Source organism: Cherax quadricarinatus, chromosome 30, assembly GCF_038502225.1.
Source record: "Cherax quadricarinatus isolate ZL_2023a chromosome 30, ASM3850222v1, whole genome shotgun sequence".
Lineage (NCBI taxonomy): Eukaryota > Metazoa > Arthropoda > Malacostraca > Decapoda > Parastacidae > Cherax > Cherax quadricarinatus.
The window spans coordinates 30,566,080-30,587,723 of NC_091321.1; the positions used below are offsets into that span (position 1 = coordinate 30,566,080).

At 43.0% G+C, this 21,644-nt stretch overlaps 1 protein-coding gene across 1 annotated transcript in view; it reads right to left on the minus strand.

The window, feature by feature from the left end:
* Positions 1 to 21,644, minus strand: part of LOC128687055 (organic cation transporter protein-like) — a 227,022-nt gene that overhangs the window by 29,166 nt on the left and 176,212 nt on the right. The window contains exon 10 of the mRNA XM_070090122.1: positions 1,547 to 1,683. Within this exon, the coding sequence (XP_069946223.1) occupies positions 1,547 to 1,683 (137 nt within the window). The remainder of the gene's footprint in view (positions 1 to 1,546; positions 1,684 to 21,644) is intronic.

The following is a 21,644-nucleotide window of genomic DNA, read 5'->3' on the forward strand; positions in this document are numbered from 1 at the left end:
TTTTTCGTTAGGTTCAGAATGATTTTGGCGAAATTATTGCATACACAAATTTTCACTTGTCCTATATGGCAAGATGAACGTTGCTATTTAAGCCAAGATCGCAAGTTCTGCCTATTCGGCACGACATATATATATATATATATATATATATATATATATATATATATATATATATATATATTATATATATATATATATATATATGTATATATATATATATATATATATATATATATATATATATATATATATATATATATATATATATATATATATATATATATATATATATATATATATATATATATATATATATATATATTTGCACAACTGTGAAAAAATAGTGACCTTCCAGGTTTTTTTATGATTTCTCACATTATGAAACAAATATAAAAATATAGAATAGCAGAGGGGCTTATAAGGCTGAGATTTGGCCTCACATATGATCTTACACACGACCCAGTGTAATGCAGGATGTAGGGTCAATATATTGTTAAATGAAAACTATGTTATGCATAGCTTAAATTCCTCAAATTATATTACTTATAAATGAATCTAATTTACATAACCCAAGCATTCTGTCAAACCAGTTTAAGGTTTCTGGCCATCTTCGTGTCATTGATGCTGAGGTTGGGGGACTACGCTCTCCTATCTTCACATCGGTCACACTTGTCTTACTCACGGGTATCTCGTGAGAATTGTCAGGTTCCAGTTTCTATCTGCCATATTCTGTTGGACTGTCCGCACTATCAACGAGCATGTAGAATTTACCTGGGACGTCGTCACCGCTCTTACAACCTTACTTTATCTTTCCTCTTTGTTGACGGACCCGCATTTGAGCATTTGACTCAAACTCCCTCACTGAATTTTTGACAACAGCTAATTTACTACACAAACTTTGATGATACTTCCTCTAGCAATCCTCACAGCCCATTCTAACTCTCCCTCTGTTGTCCACTCCACCTTTGATACTGTATAATCCTTCACTAGCCCCTGCCTCACTGTGCTGAATGACTCTTGTGGGTTTAGCACTCGTTTTGATCATAATAAATATATAACCCAGACGTAATATTCATATTAAAGTCAACACTATTTTTCATGAAACTTGATTCAATTACATTTCTTTCATTAGATATTTCATAAATCATTATAATTTCCTCCATTATTTACGTAAATCTTATAGACAAAGCAATCAGCATTTTTTGAATAATTCTTAATAAATTTGCTTAATATTATATCAAGATTTTAGAATACAACTTGGATTTTAAAATTCTCAAAGCAGTTTTCATGGTAAAGGAGAGCCAACATTTTCTTGGTTAAATTTGATTTTTTGTCCTTTCTCGAATTGTCAAATCAATTTCTGACAGTTTTAAAAGATTTATCAAGTAAGTATTTTCTGGTGTTTTATATAATTCGATACTTCATAAATCATCATAATTTGTTCCATCATTTTCTTTGGCCGCTAACAGGGATTAAAAAATATATATACTTATTATTTAAAAACAAAATCTAATTGTCGAAAGTCAGAATATGAAATCATTCTCACCTGCCGAAAGCTTCACTCTCTTGTAGAGTTTGTGGTAATTCACATCCAGCAGTTTCTGGCAGGAAGACAGTAAGACAACCCGACACAAGTGACAACACACCAAATATAAGCAGTGGAAATGGTTTGTATATATCAGCCTGTGGAAAAGATAAAAATACATTATTATTCATTATATTTTCGGCTATTGCAAACATCAACGAAATATAATTAAAACATAAGCTCGATAAATTTTATGCAGTCTAATATTTTCTGTAGGGTGAATAGTTAAATAACCCGCACATAGAAGAGAGGAGCTGACGACGACGTTTCGGTCCGACTTGGACCATTTATAAAGTCACACTATGTGCGGGTTATCTGTGTATCGTTCCACTCACGGTATTGTGCCTTTTTCGTTATTTTAGAGTACAGAACTTCGAGAATGGTCCAAAAATAAGATATTTTTTTATATCATAAACGGATAAGCAAAAAACAGTTCCTGGTGGATACAGTGGTCATCATATTTACCATTACTTCAACCCAGCATTGATCTGAGGTTCTTAACGAAGGCTTTATCAGTGTTTTTAATCATGTGCAGTCGATCTGGCTAAAAAACTTATTTCTTGGAGTTTTTCAACTGTCAGATAATTCACTTTTTTGACAAAAGTTTCATTCCTACCTTCACTTTACCATGTTGTGCTCAATGACTTGCATAGGCCTATCACTTTTAATTTATATTATATAATAACTGGATGTGTTTTGGTCACCGTGTGTTCCATAAGCCCCGTCCAGTGTATCACCATGCAGGCGACTGAAATAGTGCAGAGTGCGATATAAGAGTGTAGTACAGATAGAAGTCAGCATTGAAGATGTGAAGCAAATTAGAAAAAAAAATTGCAAGTTGTATGTGTAAAGAAAAGGGGTATGTTTTGTATGACTGTACTCACAATGTATCTTTCGGAAGCTCTCTCTCTCTCTAGAGATGGACCGTGTGTGACGCCATCTAATGAGGGAATTCTTAGTTTCCGTTTCAGGGTTAGAACCAGAATCACAGGCGATGTGTGCATCAGCAGTGGTGATATCGGCAGTTCTTAACAGGTCGAGCTTGGGAGAAAAGGTTCTGACGACGAGGCAGTCATCTAGACGACAGTGTTCAAAGTTTTTTTTATATTACACATATCTATGGCCATGGTGGTGGCGTGGCAAGGATGGGCAATGGTATAGTACAATTGTAGTGCTGACAAAGAACACAAGACGTTATAATCCATACAGCAAGTGTAGTGACAGATGGTCCACTGGTTAACACATTATCTGAGAGTTTTAAGACTCATTTGCCATGGGTTCAAGCCCCACCTGTTCCCTGATTTAGTTTTTTTTTTATATTTTATTTAAAACCAATACAGTTTAACATAAAAATAAAGAAACAGTATGGAACCTAATCAAGATAACTGACAAACGTATTTTTTTTTTTACATGAATAAGATCCGTCCACATCATCATCTCACACGACGAAAGATGCCGTACAATATAATGGTAATACACCTACACACAAACAAAGTATTGACGATGGTTTTATACTCAGACACAACACATTATACATTATTAAAGAACATGTCTAACTATGTTGTATATACAAATGGCAAGCACACATGGGTAAGTATATAGACTGTATAATAAAGTGTTATAAAACCAACACACACAATAACACACACACACAAGCACACTCATACACACCAACATAGACATAGGTATTAATGAATCGACGACGAAAACATCCAAATATAACAAATACGATGTGTTATATTACATCTCAACAAATAATGTAATCAATTACATGCAATATCATATATTACATGTAATAGGAAAACACGTCTATACAAATACCAATGATTGGTATACAAGAATAAAAAGGGCAAAACTCTAAACGTTCTGTACATACAAAAATTTTACATTTTTATTAATGACATCATCACACTGGAGACATACATACAACATTGGAGACATACATACAACGTTAGAGACATACATACAACATTCACAACACACGACATTTACAAACAATTAAACGCAGCTGACCAGCCCGTAAGATTACCCACTGAACAAACACAAATTATCTCAAATCCTTTAACTCTAACGCTCTGTATGCAGACGGGAAATCTTTCTCCCATCTCCCCTCATATACTAACTGATTTCGACACTTAGTTCTAAGAATTGTTCCCGCTAAAACCCGGATTCTGTTATTACCTTCAACATGTCTCATAGCCCATGACACATAAATATAATCGGCTACGACATACGACACTGCACGTTGTACACAGATGTCAACCCCACCCACATCAAAACTCAACGCCCTAATTACAGACAAAACTCCCCCCCCCTACCATTCGTAAAACCCTGCTTAACCACGCACGTACTATACCTAAATTTTCACAGAAATACACAACGTGAAACGCTGATTCGTCCTCCCCGCACGCTGAACAACTCCGGTCCTCCTCTACACGCCGATTAGACAACACCACCTTGGACGGCAGAATCCCGTGCAAAAATTTAAAAACCACTTCGCGTACTCGAGGAAGGAGATGTAACTGATGAACCCGCTTCCAAATATCACACCACGCGTACATGGGGAACATTCCTTGAACTCTCACCTCAACTTTCACCATACCCACTCTTTCCAAAGTACTCAATTTAACGCTCCGCACGTCTCGCATGCACAGTAACACACGTAGCATCGTATCGCACTTGATTACATCTGCCCGTCCCCACCACCTGCGCAGGTCACGATACATTTCTGTTAAACCACCATGCCTTCCACCCAGTCGGAGAAAACGACGTTTCACATAACAAGCAATGACTCGGTCTCTTAAAGGAACAAGACCTAACCCTCCTTGACGCATTGGTGTCTCTACCACCGCTCTTGTGAGCCAGTCGCACCCTGAACCCCACAGAAATCTATAAACTCTATTTAAAAGATGTTTGATATCCCCCTTTATTAGTGGATACAGCGCAGCAACGTGCCAAACTTTACTATAAAGAAGAACATTAATTACTATCGCTCGCTGGTGTAGGGTTAAATGTCGTGGCCGTAGACTATTTAAACGCCTCAAAACATTATTTACCACCCTCCCCGAATTACATGCCCTCGTCTCATCAACCTCTCTCATATACTGTATACCACATATAGTAACACAGTCAACCACCGTCCACGTCTCTATACCTACCTCCTCTCTCGCCCAATCTCCCAACTTCATAATCTTTGATTTTTCTTTGTTAACTCGCATTCCTGTTGCTCTACCAAATATATCTACAAATCTTCCTACACAACTCAACTGCTCCCTCGTACGTACTAGGACAGTTGTATCATCTACATAACCTACTATGGCAGGTCGATCACTACTCGAACCCCACGACGAATCTACACCCCGCCCACAAACTGTCCAATAAAAAGGGTCCTGCATGCAAGCAAAGAGCATTTGAGACATAGGGCATCCCTGTCGAATGCCTCTATTCAATTTGACTAAGTCTCCTAACTTCCCATTAATTTGTACTCTAAACCCAGCACCATTATACAAAGAGCGAGCCCACATGATGATCTCATTACCAAAACCCTGCCATCTCATAAACTTCCACAGCACATCCCCTTCTACACTATCAAAAGCAGCTTGCCAGTCTAAAGCCAAAACACCACCCCCGCCCCTCGTTCCGCATTCCTCGACAAACTCCCTGATATTCCCATGACCATCATACATTGTCCTACCTGGCACGCCAAACTGACCCTTATGTATTACCTTGTCAAACACTTTCTTAATCCTATTCATTAAAATTTTTGCATATAATTTATAATCACTACACATTAGTGATATTGGTCGGTAATCCTTAAGTGATACGGGTATGTCACATTTTTTAACTAACACCAAAACCGCCGTACTCTGAGACATACCTAAACAACCCCCCTCCTTCATCGCATTGAGTAAACGTACCAGAAAAGTCCGTATGACCTCCCAATGTTGAATATAAAATTCACATGGAATGCCATCAATACCTGGCGCCTTACCCTTGCACATTCCCTGCAAAGCCTCCCACACCTCAGCTTCAGTTATAGGCCCACCCATGAGAAAGCGATCATTATCATTCAACTCACATCGTACATTCTGCCCCAATTCCCGTATTGCATCCACGCTTACTTCTTTATTTAGCATTTTGATATTAAACCATTTATCAACATAATAGCTTATTCCTTCAGTTGTTGTTACAACCTGACCCTCACTATACCCTTCCACGCCATCCTGCACCACTAAACTCACGATTTCAGTCGCCTTCCTCCTTTGTGTCTGACTACGTAAGACACAAGCGGACGGCTTATCACCCCACACAGCCTCCTCGACTCCACTCGAAATACGCGCCCCATCAAAAACCGTATTTTTCAGCGTCTGGATGTGTTCCTTTAGATTGTTAATCTCGTCCACAGGGTAAATTCCAGATACCTCCCCTTGCGCATAACAGTGCTGTAAAGAACCCTCTAGGTACCTCAAAAATCCATACTCCAATCGAGAGGCCTCCTTACCCCGATGTACATAAAAATCCTTAATGCGAGGCTTCATAACCTCGTCCCATTGTCGCACTAAATCACTACCTTCCAAGGAGTCTACTCCCATAGACGTCCATAAGTGCGTGAAGAGTGTCTTATCTTCCTCACTTTGAAGTAAACGAGTATTTAACTTCCAATATCCTTTAAAACTAGTCGGGAGACCTCTCCAGTCGAGCTCTACGAGAACACCGCGATGGTCGGAGAAATACACATCTAACACACGCACTTTGGTTACAACTACGCGCCGAGACACATATACCCTGTCTAAGCGCGCAGCATAGTCCTTACGCACGAAAGTGTGCTCAATCCCTAAGTCACTGCTTCCACTTACATCCACCAACCCCAGCCCAGACAACAAATCACCCAAAATAATCGAACAATAACCCGCTCCCCTCGGTTCTACGTCTTTACGGCGCACCACACAGTTCCAGTCGCCACCAACTACTGTTATATCAGGCAGAGATCTCAAATAGTACACAAGAACGTCGTTGACAAAAGTATTTTTAATATTAACATCATGTTCAGCTGGCCCATATACTCCTACAAAACCAACCCGTTGAGTACCCCACTCACCTATGACGCGTACCACGCGACCCCTCCCCCCTTCCTCCCAATGTTTCATCACGAACGGGCTGGTCGCTTTTATTAACACAGCCACACCACCTTTCAAACGACTCGAGTGAGCCATATAAACATCATAACCATCTATCGCAAACGAACTTCCAACTTTATGGTTATGTTCTTGCACGAAACATACGTCTACTGCAAAGCGATGCAACCACTCATGAACCTGTACTTGCCTTCTGTTATTTTTCATACCATTAACATTTATGGTTATACACCTAACTTTGCTAACGGTGGCTTTCCTCGAGGGACCACCACACCCTTTTTCCCTTTACGTTGACTAACGCCTAAGGCGCCACCTTTACCTTGTACATTCTCTGTTATATTATTCGCTGTCCTGGAACCACGCGACGCTCCACCCGTGACTTCCGACCACGTCTTCTTCCCAGAACGCTGTCCAGGGGTCAAGACATCGTCGGAGTCGGGCGGGGTAGCCGCACGCTTCCTAGAAACAGCATCCTCAACTTTATCAGGACCTGTAATGTTCTCCTTGTGAACTTCTACCGCAACAGTATGAACTCTCGGACCTTCTACCTCACTTACGTTAATTAACTGATCGACGTCCTTTAACTGTGTTCTCTCCTCATCTGAACACTCCAATGCAGGCACACACGGCACAGAATCATACTCCTGCGAAGCTAAAAGGTCACTCAATGTCGATACAATGTTAGCGTCCATGTCAGCATCCTCTCTTGCTTGGGGGCTCTCACGTCCACCATGTTCTACCACTTCGTGGTTGACCGTACCAGGTAGAGTCACGCAGGATGACTCCACGAGCATGGCCCGATCCACCTCATCACTCCACGATTTCAGGCGCGGTAAGTCCTCGATTACTTCATCTGCCAGATTCCGACGAGGAGCCTCACCATCCGGACGATGACCACGTCCCGAGGGCGGCTGGCGCTTAACGCATTGTGCAGCAATGTGGTCCAATGCTCCGCAAAGGCGACAAGTTCGTCTCTGTCCAGGATACGTAACATACACCTGGGTACGGAACTCCTCTAGGTTTATGTACGAAGGTATTGGTTGGCGCAGGGACATTTTTAACGTGAAAGACCCTTCCTGTAAACTAACAAAGTGGCCATCAGACCACCGACACATAGTAACCTGGTGGATCGTCCCATAGTATTTGAAGGCGTCACGTATGTCAACTTCGTTAGCCTCAAAAGGCACGTTTCGCACACGTACCCATGTATAGTAATGTGAAACGTCGTGCAACTTAACTGTGACTGCTGGGGTGACTTGCTTGCTAACATCCTGATACTGGTTGACAATCTGCTCGTAGGTCTTGGTATCGCAAAACTTGACGAATATCCGTGATAGTCCATTTAAGGCAACGCCACACAGGGATTCACGCTGGATGCCATATACATCGCAGATGATCATCGGTACCAACACATTAATCGATGCGCTGGGGATCGTGCCCTTTATAAGGTCAATACACACATTATTAACTCTTCTTCGAAAACCCGTCGCCATTGTTGTTGTCGTCTCAAAGCTCCTCCACCAGGTGTCGGGACTGAGGAGAGACAGCTGACGACCGCTCAGCACAGCGTCTGAGCAGGGAATGTGAGTTTTAAGACTCATTTGCCATGGGTTCAAGCCCCACCTGTTCCCTGATTTAGTTAGGAAGCATATGATCAGACCGCAGTTTGGTGAGCTAAACTGAGGTTAAAAAAAGTGGAAATAATTTTTAAACCTGAGTTTTAAACCTCTTCGCCTGACAAATCTCTCTGAGCCGTATACACTAAGTGGCAGTTTACAACCATGTAAAAAAAATCGGATAAATAGAAAGCCATAATTACTAAATAAGAGTAAAGTATCATAGTCCTAACTTTTTAATGACAGTTTTCCACAAAGGCAAACTACAAAGTGGCAGTTTACCACCAAGGCGTTACTAATTATTGATTAATCATCAAGCAATAACCACCCAGAAGCTGTTTACCAATAAGCTATAATAACTACTACATGGAAACATGCTCACCAGAGTGCAAAGTTTTTACAAATGTTGCTCAAAAGAAACATTTTAATATGTTTGTCCTCTTCAAGGGAAAGGGGGAGGGGTTCCTTGCAGCTGCGAAGAGGCTATTGGTCTGAGGAATTGGACCCTTCGGTCTTCTTCCTCCTTCTACCCCCCCAATCCTCCCCTTCCTTGTCCCATCCTCCCCATCTCTCCTTTCCCTATCACTCCTCTTTCCCTTTCCTGTTTTCAACCTCTGGGGTTCTTCCTTCAGGCATTCTAGTGTTTAGAATGAGGGAAGTGTACCATGGTAGTGTAGTTTGCCGTGGAATCCCGATTCTCTGTAGATCCCTATCCCTCTCCAGTCTACCGGGGGGAATCTTCCTGGTATTTTTCAGATGACAGTTGCATCTCAGGAGGCTGTCTGTCGGATTCTAGGAGGTGGCTTGGTAGATGTGAGGTTGCTATCTCGGATTGCTGGTTTACTGGCATGAAGGGTGGGGCATGGCACTGGTTCCATGCTGTATCTGCACTACTGGCTGCAATTGGGTCCTCTTGGGAGCTGAGGGTGATTTATGACCCTTTCATTCCTCCTCGAAGCTAGCTCTCTACGTTCCCCCCCCCCTTTTTTTTTGGGGGGGGAAAAAAGAGAGACTTAACCATGGAGACCCAATCCATGAAACTACTCCTGGACTATCCTTTGGACCTTTCTAATGTCCCTGAATCCTCTGCAGGTGACATTCTGTCTCACGATCCTGATATCAAGGCTCGGCCTGACTCCTTTGACACATCCGACACCCCCACTTCTATGACCATGCTTCTGGCTTCTTCCCATAATGCGTGATGGTTTTCAGATCGCCCACCCACCTCAATACGGATAACTTCCGATCCCACATCTATATGACCACGACCTTTCTCTGATGACACTACTTCACGTACCTCTTACTCTTCTCTTCCTTACATACTATGCATCAGTGGACTAAGTTTGTCACTCTGCAGCCGACATCTTCCTCAGACTATCTTTCTTATCATAGTATCAGCAAGGCGCTCCTACGCCATGATGGTCGTAATATTTTCTTTCATGCTCTCAAGAGTGGCACTCGCATCGTCACAGTACAAAATGCTGGCCAAGCTTACGATCTTCCTATCCTTACCACCATAGATACAATTCCATTATCAATTCAGAAACACCAATCTCTCAATTCTTGTAATGGTACCATCGTTCTGCCTGAGACCATTGTTCAGCGTGATTTCCAGATAAATGGTGACATTCTGGAGTAACTTGAGCTTCAGGACTTCCCAATTCTCAAAGTGGACACATATGAACTTCTTGGCAGTGGGCGGAGACACTCCTAAAACATATCTTAATTTTTGACTACGTCTCCAAGGAATATTTCCCCATATTTCTTACTCTATTACTATAAGGCCTCCAACCTTTAGTCAAAACTTCCACAATCTTTCCTGTGGTTATACCTTCTACAGTTACCCAGTATCTAACTTGGCCCTTACCTCGTTGCCTCATAGTGTTCTCAAATCTTCATCTTCTCGCTAACAAGATTCTGTGTCTACAAAACCTCGCACATCAGCACCTCCCCTTCGCTCCTCTACTTCTCCAAAGTCCAAAACATCCCCAAAGTGTAAATCTCCTTTAACTTCTCCACTAATCTTTCCCTGACATTTATCGTTTCCAGTCTCTGTACCTAACTCTTTACCTCATACTAGCTCTGTACGGAGGTTCATCCTTCCCCTCGTACAGTCCCCATCTCTCCTGTCCCCTCCCAAGTTTCTTCCCAAGTTAACTCTAACCTCTGGTGCCTCCCTTCTTTGGTAACTTCCATCTTCACCACGATGGAAATTACTCCTTTCTTTTTCCATTGTCGTCTCACACACAATTTCTTTGTCCTATGAAACACCTGAAGCTATCTCTGGCTATAATGAGGAGAATAAACCATTGATGGACAATGATCCACTTCCCGTCGCTCTTCACTCTTCTTCGCTGCTTACTCGTTTTCCGCTGTCTCCACATGTGGACTCTACTGACCCTTCTAGTCCGTAGATACGTATCTAATGCTTCATATTTCTTCACAAATCATGGCTTATTTACAGTGGAATATTCGAGGCCTCAGAGGAAACCGGGGTTAGCTCCAGGTGTTGCTCTCCCGGCTTTTCCCTTTAGGTGTTTGTTACAAGAACCCAAATTACACTCTGATGTTACCCGTCCCGTTTCGGGCTGTTTTTAATATTCATCAGATCCTTTTCCCGATGGAACAATTAATGAAAGTGCACTTCTTGTAAGCATTGGTATGCCATACCATCAGATCTTTGTTCATACTTCTATGCATTACACTGTAGCACGCATCTATTTGAATCAGTGGTATACAATCTGTTCTTTGAATCTCTCTCGTTCCCGGGCATTATCTATCCCAGATATTGCATTTCTGGTTTCTTCCTTACCGCCACTACTTTTGCTACTCGGCGATTTTAATGCTCACTAATTTCTCTGGGGGATGGAGAGTCGCACTGTGATCCCTCTTTTTAAATATGGGTACTCCCACCCATTTTGATCCTCATACTCAATCTCTCTTTAGCATCGATCTCCCAGTTTGCTCTTCATCAACTGCACTAGACTTTACCTGGTCTGCACTTTCAGATTTACATGAAAGCGAACATTTTCCTATCCTCCTTACTTATTAATATTCTCCACCTCCTTGAAGCCCATGTTGACAACTGAACCGAACGAATTGGGACCTGTACTAGCGTTTACCTGGAGGGTATTCAGGGGATCAACGCCCTCGCGGCAGGGTCCACGACCAGGCGTCCTGGTGAATCAGGGCCTGATCAACCAGGCTGTTACTACTAGCAGCACGCAGTCCAACATTCGAACCGCCTCTCGGCTGATCCGGCACTGACTTTGAATGTCTGTCCAGCTTGTCCTCTCTTGAAGAGAGAGGCTGTTGAGCAATCTTGGGCCACGGACACTTACTGTGTTTTCTCTTAGTGTACGAATGGCTCGTCTACTTTTCAATGGGGGTATTTTGCACCGCCTGCCCAATCTTTTGCTTTCGTGGGGAGTGATTTCTGTGTGCAGATTCGGGACCATTCCTCTATGATTTTCCAAGTGTAGATTATGAAATATCTCTCGCCTGCATTTCAGCAAGTACAAGTCAAGTGTTTCCAAGCGTTCCCAGTAGTTGAGGTGTTTGATGGAACTTATACGTGCAGTAAAAATTCTCTGTATATTTTCTAGATCTGCAATTTCAGTAGTATTCCAGGATAGAGAGAACAAATTATTTGAAAATGGTCATCACTGGCTTGGCATCTGTTGTTTTGAATGTTCTCATTATCTATCCTATCATTTTCTTTTGCAGTTGTGATAGTGGCACTGTTATGATCCTTGAAAGTGAGATCCTCAGACATTACCACTCCTAGGTCCCTCACATTACTTCTCCGCTGTATTGCATCATTCTAATTTATATTTCCTCTAGTTTTCCATAACGGAGTAGTTGGAATCTATCCTCAGTGAACATCATATTGTTTACCGTTTCCCATTGGAAAATTTGATTTATATCTTCTTGGAGGTTAACCGTGTCCTCAGTGGACGACAGTCTCATGCTGTATTCTTTTCAGGATTGATGGACTGACCACATCGACTCAAGGCTGAGGGACTGAATATCTCAAGCTCTCCTGTTCTTCACCATTCTCCTTCGTATGGACTAATGAAGCCACTGTGTGGCGAAACGTTTCCTCAATAAAGATACCCAAGAGTTGCATATGTGTCTAATTTATCAACGTGTCGGTTCTCTGAACCATTCATCTACAATCCACAACTCTGTTAGAAAACCAGTACTTACCTATGTCCTTTCTAAATCTAAATTTATCCAACTTAAATCCATTATTTCTGGTACTTACCTGTTTTGACAACCTCAGTACTTTGATATATTAGACACATGTGCAACTCTTGGGTACCTTTATTGAGGAAACGTTTCGCCACACAGTGGCTTCATCAGTCCATACGTAGGAGAAACTTGAAGAACAGGAGGAGAACGAGGTAATCAGTCCCTCAACCTTGAGTCGATGTGTTCAGTCCATCAATCTTGAATAGAATACGGCATATGAGCAGAGAAGCAGCTTATAAACCGTATGGCAGGAGAGGTGCAGCAGTCATAGGTGGTGTCACATTTGTTCAATGTGGAAGTAGGTCGTGCCCAAGAATTAGGCAAGCGAAGAATTCCTAAGTATTAAGATCCCAAGAAGTTTGCAACTTCTTGGGATCTTAATTCTACGTCTCTCCAGAGACTGGAGATTTAAGGCTCTAAGTCTATCTTCATACGGGAGATTCCTTACACAGTAAATAATTTTAGTCATTCTTCTATGAATGTTCTCCAATGAGTCTATATCCATCCTGTAGTAAGGGGACCAAAACTGAGCAACATAATCTAAATGATGCCTCACTAGTGATGTATGGAGCTGTAAAATAACTTTTGGACTTCTATTACTTATACTTCTTGAGATAAATCCAAGTAATCTGTTAGCCTTGTTGTGCACACTTAGGCACTGCCGTGTTGGCTTTAGATTTCTGCTTACCATGACTCCAAAGTCTTTTTCACATTCTGTATGATCAAGCTCTACTTCACCTAGTTTATAGCTTTGAGTGTTATTTTCATTACCAAGGACTAGTGCCTTACATTTATCCACATTGAACTTCATCTGCCATTTTTCAGACCAAGACATTAATTTGCCCAAATCCTCCTGGAGTTCATTGGTATCCTCCTCAGAATGAATCATATGGCCTATCTTTGTATCATCAGCAAATTTGCTCATGTCACTCGTAATCCCTTCATCGAGGTCATTAATGTAAATTGTAAACAAGAGAGGGCCTAAAACTGATCCTTGAGGAACGCCACTAGTGACTAATTCCCATTCAGATTTGACCCCATTAAAGGAAACTCTCTGCTTTCTATTGGTAAGCCATGCCTCTATCCACGCTAGACCTTTACCTCCAATACCAGGAGCTGCCACTTTTCTTAAGAGTCTCTTGTGAGGTACTCTATCGAAGGCTTTACTAAAATCCAAATAAACAATATCATATTCTTTATCACTGTCTACTGCCTCAAATGTTCTATTGAAGAACGTCAGTAAATTTGCCAAGCAGCAACGACCTCTCATGAACCCATGCTAAGATTCATTAATCAAATTATACTCTTCAAGGTGACTTTTAATAACGTCAGCCATAGATGTAAGGCTTATTGGATAGTAATTTGAAGGGACGGACTTATTCCCTGATTTGATTATAGGAACCACATTAGCCATCTTCCTCAACTCTGGTAAAATACCAGTAAGGATGGACGCATTAAACACACTCGATAATGGCTGACTAAGTTCCATCTTGCATTCCTTAAGTACCCTGGAAAACAACGCATGTTTGAGTGGGACTTGCATACGAGAGTGGATAGAGTTATCAGAGCTTATTTCCTGGGTGGCATTGAAAATTGGGTTGGGCAAATGTTTTGTTAGTGGGATGGATTGTGAAAGACCTGACTAGTATGGGCTAACAGGCCTGCTGCAGTGTTCCTCCTTTCTTATGTTCTTAACACGTCGGGCCCCGGAGACTTATTTCGCTTCAGTTTGTCTATCTGTTTAATAACCATGTCCCTCGTGACAGTAATATTAGTTAATTTGAATTCATCAGGAACTAAATAATTGTTAATTTCTGGAATCTCATTTATGTCTTCCTGTGTAAAAACTGACAAAAAGTAGTCATTAATTAAGGAACACATTTCCAGTTCGTTATCCGTCAGCTGTCCATTCCCAATTTTCAGAGGTCCTACTTTTTCCTTCACCTTCGTCTTGTGCTCTTGAAAGAACCCCTTTGAATTAGTCTTTGATTCATTAGCAACTCTAATTTCATAGTCACGTCTAACCTTTCTAATCCCCTTTTTTACTTCTCTTTTAAGCTGAACATTTTGGTCAGTAAGGTTAACCTCTCCTCTTCCGATGCGCCTATAAATTCCCCTTTTCTCCCCTAATAGATGCTTTAGCCTCCTGTTAACCCATTTGGGATCGTTATTATTAGACCTAATTTCTCTCTGGGAATGTATATACTCTGAGCACAGTGTACATTATTAAGAAAAAAAACATAAACGCAGATTTCTTCGTAATCATAAGTATGATCATAGTCAATAAAATCATTAGCTAGATAACCCCAATCGAGATTAGACAGGTGTTCTCTAAGTCCATTATAATCGGCAGAACGAAAATCAGGGATTTTTTTTTACCGTATTATCATTATTCTTGTATTCCCAGTTAATGCTAAAAGTGATGGATTTGTGATCACTTGCGCCAAGCTCTTCAGTGATCTCCAGATTATTTATGAGTGTTTCCTTATTTGACAAGACTAGGTCTAGCAAATTATTACCCCTGGTAGGCTCTGTTACGCTCTGCTTCAGAAAACAGTCCTGAACTGTTTCCATATAGTCACTGGACTCCAGATTACCGGTCAAAGAATTCCAGTCAATTTGACTAAAGTTAAAATCCCCTACTATGACTATGTTATTGTGTTTAGAAGCCCTAACAATCTCGTCCCAAAGAAGTCTCCCTCTATCGTGATCCAAGCCTGGAGGTCGGTATATTACACCTAGAATTAGTTTTTCTTGACCTACAAACTCTACCCAAACAGATTCTGTTACTATTCCATCTATTTTTATACCTGTTTTTATGCAACAATTAATATTTTCTCGAACATATAATGCAACTCCTCTCCCCTTCCCATTACATCTATCCACTCTTTAAATCATACCACGTTTCAGTTAAAGCAATGACATCAAAGTTCTCAGAACACGCTACCAAACGTAGTTCATTTTTTTTTATATTTTATTTAAAAACATACAATACATTAACTAAACAAAAATATACAGAGTCAGATTATCGACAGACAATATAAAATCATCATTATCGAAACACTGCGCCATGCAGTAATGTCAAATTATACACACTTCATGCAGCTGATTGATGAATACTTCCATGATACATAATTCCATTGCAACAAAATATAAATGTGCAAGTAAGACAAAATACAGAATCCCCTTACCCCTCCCCATCTACAAAATCCAATATACACAAACAGTAAAATTACATGCCGCAAAAATGCAGCAGTATAACGACCCCGACCATTACCCCAGTCCACTAAAATGTACAACATTACACCATTGTTTATTTAACTTATAAAGTAACCAAACCAATTTAAACCTAAGAACATATTATATTAGTGACAATAACAACTCTACAGTAGTGACAAAATGCCAACTGCCATCCTAACATTTTAAATGTTGTATCAAACACATTTTACAATGTATACATTGTGCTAAATATAGCTCACTGGCGCCTAGACTCCAACAGTTCTAACAGGTAAAATACAATATCAAATACATAACAGTACCACAATAAATACTCATGCCACCGACTGCAGCCATGTCCCATCCCCTAACCCTATCCACCTTTAACATATATGCTTTCCTACATATACACTAAGCACACGCGTACATTACACCTAACTTGTACAACTAACAATATGTAGCGCACACAATGACTTAAAATGTTCGTCATGATTCAAACACCCTAACATAAAATGACAAATACAGCTCTGTTTTGGGTCTCATATATATGAAGGAATAACTCCATCCAGTTACAGTGCATAACATAAAACAGTGACAACCGCCAGATATCCGTACAACATAATGCAAATGTTGATTAATACGTGATAACAGAGTCCTCTACAAATCCCAGGTATCCCCGGGTGCACAGGACAAGCATAAGCAAGGTATGTTAAATGGAACAATACATGTAAAGCATACAGTTCAAAAGAGACTCCATAACACTGCAATGGAAAACTAATCATACAAAAGCAGACATATGGATTATTGCAATTTAGATTAACCAAACAACCAACGTTGCAACTAAATCAACTGGCGAAGCCATTGCTCATCCACACCAATAACATACCAGAACCAACCCACTCCCCATCCCCCTTCCACCCTAATCATACTACTGCTCAGTCCACTTTCACGCCAGATCATCGCTGTCCACCAGCCCCTTATCGTCCTGTTCCAAGTAATCCGCGAAGTTTTACCACCGTCATATCGCGATACCCTTCAGGAAAGAACGCAATCCACTTGCTACCATAGACGCTTCTGCTTGTGCACATTGTTCTGTAAAAACGTGCAGCCAACGCCCCGATCCTACCAGTGCCCCGTACCTAACGCATTCCCCAGGACATGTACAAATAGTCCACGATGATATATCTTAACGCTCGTACCACATCCTGTGTCACCCCATCCACGTCAAGGAGTAACGCCCTTAACATAGCCACCCACACCCCTCCCAACATCCCGAAAACACTTCGCATCCACAACCTTACCTCTTCTAGGGATGGACAAATATACACTGCATGAAAAGCTGTTTCTTCATCACCACAATGTACGCAGGTTGCATCCTCAACAAAACCCATTTTCCATAACATTACCTTAGACGCTAGGATTCCCATCATAAATCTATACACCACCTCCCGCGCCTTGGCTGGTATACGAAGCCTCCGGAATTCCTCCCAAATTACCTTCCAATTATACGTGGGATAAATCTCCACCCCAGACAATGCCTCCTGCCGAAATCCTACATTCACCAGCCTTCCTACGCGCATACCACGGACATCCCTCACTTTTAACATGAATCGCAGCAAGTCTTCACACGCCTCTAGTTCCTTTCCACGCCACCAGCATCGGACTTCTCTTCCAACCTCCCCCACCCTAAATCCTCTAGTCCCTCCTAGTCTCAAGTAACACGCCCGTACATATATTGCTCTCACCCTAGGTCCCAAAGCTAGCAGACCTAAACCCCCCACTCTTACTCCAGACATTACCACCTCACGTCCCAACCATGCCCGTCCATATCCCCATACAATGCCCTCCTCTGTATCTCCGTTTCGTCACAGGTCCTCAAAGGGTAAATAGCTACCACTCCCCAGACTTTACTATACACAAGGGAATTCACGATCATCACCCGTTGGTGCAACGAGGAATCCCCAGCTCGTAGTCCACGTAATCTACCCAGCACCTTGTCCCGTACCACCACTGAATTACCCTCCCTGCTTGCCTGTTTGTCTGCTAAATATGTAATCCCACAAATCCTAATCCTATCCACACATGTCCATCCAAACCCCTGGCCCATTCTCCCTCCCACCCAGCTCCCCACCTCTAGCAACATCGACTTACACCTGTTGACCCTCATTCCTGTTGCGACCCCAAACTTTTCGATGACCTCGCCCACGTAGATGAAATCCTCCCGTGCACTAATCAAAACCGTTGTATCATCCACATACCCCACTATACGCCACCCCTGACTGATTATCACACCCCCTCCTCCACCCGTGATCCACCAGTTCATAAAACGGATTTTGGACACATGCGAACAAGATTTGGGAAAGCGGGAATCCCTGCCTCAAACCTCGTTCCATGCATATATTGCTCCCCAGTCGTCCATTCACCTGAACCCTCATTATTGCCCCGGCATACAATGTTTCTACCCAACCCACCACTTTCGCACCAAAACCCAAGCCAAACAAACACTCGTGCATAAAACCCCTATCCACACAATCATACGCATTTTCCCAGTCCAAACCAAGAACACCTCCTCCCCCACCCCCCTCCAGGAAATCTTTACTACGTCCATGCCCCTCTCTCATACTTTTCCCAGGGATTCCATACTGTCCCACATGTAATACCGACCCCAGGGCCCCCTTCAAACGATTGCCCAATATCCTCGCAAAAACCTTATAATCTACTCACATTAAAAAAATTGCCCTGTAAGAACTCAGGCCAAACCCGCCACCCTTCTTAGGAACCAACACTACAACACCCATCCGTTGGGACTGACCCATCCTCCCACCTGCCAACATATTATTTAGAACCCTGACAAATAAATGTCTAATGCAAGCCCAATGCGTCCTATAAAATTCTATTGGTAAACCATCAATGCCCGGCATCTTGCCAGTCCGCATCCCAAAAATCGCCTCCACTACCTCCTCCTCACATATATCATCCTCCAACTTCTCACGAAGTTTCGTCTCCAGTACATTACGACCCTCCCCCGCCAAATGATGCGATCCTATACCCAGCCATCCCCTCCATTTTTCCCGAAACCAAGCATCAGCATAAGAGCTCATGCTTTCTGTTGTGGCGAAAATCGTACCATCCTGGTATCCCCCCACCCCGGGGCTTGCCACTAATCGCAACACGGTAGTCACAGCACGACGCTCTCGGAACTTCTGTAACACAAAACCAGATGGCTTGTCGCCCCATAGCACGTCCTCCAATCCTGAACAATAACGTATTCCATTAAACCTTTCGTTGCGGATGTCCGCAAGTCTATCCCTTATAGATTCCGCCTCACCCCCCCACATCCCCTGTCGTAGCAATCCTTCAGCTGTGTTTCCAAATAATTTTGTAATCCGTAACGCCACCTCGCTTACTCTCTCCCCCTGCCTTTGAAATAGGACCTAATACAAGGCTTTGCTTTCGACTCTTACCAGTCAATGAGCTGCAGTACCCTATCCCTACCCTCAGTGACCCTACCCCACCATTCCTCGAACCCTGCACCCCCTTCCTCACCCCTAAGCAATCCTACGTTCAACTTCCAATAACCAGCATGAACTCTGACCACTCCCTCCCACTGCAAGTCAGCTATTACCCCTCTGTGATCTGAGAAACCTACATTAACCGTTTGCACGTCCCTGACCTCTATGCCCCGCATTACGTAAATCCTGTCTAGTCGCGCCGCATATTCTCGCCTGACAAAAGTATGCTCAGGCGCTAAACGACCCCCCCCCCACTACCTCCACGACACCAACATCATGCAATGAGTCTCACAGAACTTTCAATATACACCCCGCCCCCCTTGGTTCCACGCCCCTTTCACGAATCACACAGTTCCAATCCCCACCGATGATCGTGACCGCCGGCAAAGCCCGTAAAAAATACAAGTCCTCCCTCACAAAATCTGCTTTAACCCTTACGTTACCCGATGCTGGCATATACACACCTATAAGACAAATGCGCCTATCATCCCAGACCCCATCTACTCTCACTACCCCCCCCCCTCCTCCCAACCCGTGACGTACAAGGGGCTTGTGTCCCTGATGACTATCGCAACTTTCCCTTTTAACTGCCTGGCAGAACTAACATACATCTTGTAACCGTCCAACCTCAAATCACATCCATACCAAAAGTTATGCTCCTGTATAAAACACACATCAACCCGGTACATGCGCAAAAACCAAACCAGCCACACTCGCTTGATCTCCGACTGGAGACCATTCACATTAAGAGTTGCACTCGAGAAAGCTATATAAGTGGCGGCTTTCCTTTATGCCGCTGTGGTTTACTCATGGCGACTTTCCCCGTTCAGCGCCCAGGCACCTCACAGGTCTTTACCTGATCACCATCACTCTCCCGAGCCCGTTTACTGCGTAGATCTTGGGTCACTGGGCCACCCCGTACTTCCGTCAACTCCTCTGCCGCCAACGCCTTTTTTCCTGGGCGCTGGCCTGGCGTGAGAACCTCCTCTACCTCTGCCGTTCCAGCCGGTCTCTTTCTGGAGCCGCCACTGACACTCATATCCACGTTCTGGCCTTGCTCCTGATGAACTTCCACTTGCACCACCTGCTGCAAGGTACCTGCACTGGGGATCCCTTCCCCAGGCGATGGGACCGTCGTGAGTTCCTCACCTGCACTGAAGACACCAGTCACAGCCGTTCTCAAAAACTCCTGGAGTACCTCGTCCATGAAGCGCTCCTGGGGCGCGCTATCCTGACATCCCTGCTCACCTGGCAATTCGTCCACATCCTCTGAACGCTCAGGGAGCGTTACACAACTGACAGCCGACTGTTCCTCACAGTCTACCTCCTCGCTCCAGCGACCACTTTGCAAGTCAGTTCCGCCGTCCCGCTCGGGCCCCAGATCACACAATCGTTGCTCCACTGCCGACGCTTCCGGCCCTCTGGACGATTGTCGCCTGGGACTCTGTGCCGCCATATGATCACAAGAGCAACAGAGGAGACACGCCCGCCACTGACCAGCGTAATGCACAAAAACTTGCGTTCTGTGTCCCACCAACGTTACGTATGACAGGATCGGCCCTGCCAACGACATCTTGAGAGTATAGGACTCCTCAGGGAGCCCCTCATACGGCCCATCCTTCCAGACTCCCATCGTCGCTGAATGCACCCGGCCATAGCTACTAAAAACCTCCTTCAGCCCATACACAGTTGCCTCGAAAGGCACATTACGCACCTTAACCCATGTGTAGTATTTGGATACATCGTGCATGATGACGTCCACAGCCAAGTTGACAGTTATCCTCTTCTCCTGGAATTCTTCAACGAGCCTGTCATACAAACTGGCCCGATTCAGTTTTACGAAGATTCTTGACGTTCCATTCAGCGCCACACCGTATAATTCCTCTGTTGGTACACCGTAGACGTCTCTGATGATGTTTGGCAATAGGACGTTCATCGTTGCAGTGCTAAGCGTGATTCTGACCAGTTCTATGCAGTGTTCACTCGGCGTACCCCTCCTTCCGCATTTTGTCGATGCACTGCCAAAGAAAACCACCAGAGGGCAGGTGTAGCAGTCAAGACGAGCGTCCTCTCACACCAGTGGTTGAGAGGCGAATGACGTAGTTCATTAATCTTATTTCTCGCACTTCGACTATTAGTATAAAACACAGTAATATGTTTTTTCTTCTACACATTTTTCCTATTCACCTTTGCTTTTACACAATTTCTGAAATTACCATTAACCAGAGTTACTCCATGTCAGTATATCCATACTCATTATTTATCATTTCTACACCCATACCTCTAACTAATCCTAGTTTAAAGTCCTAACAACCCCCGTCAACTG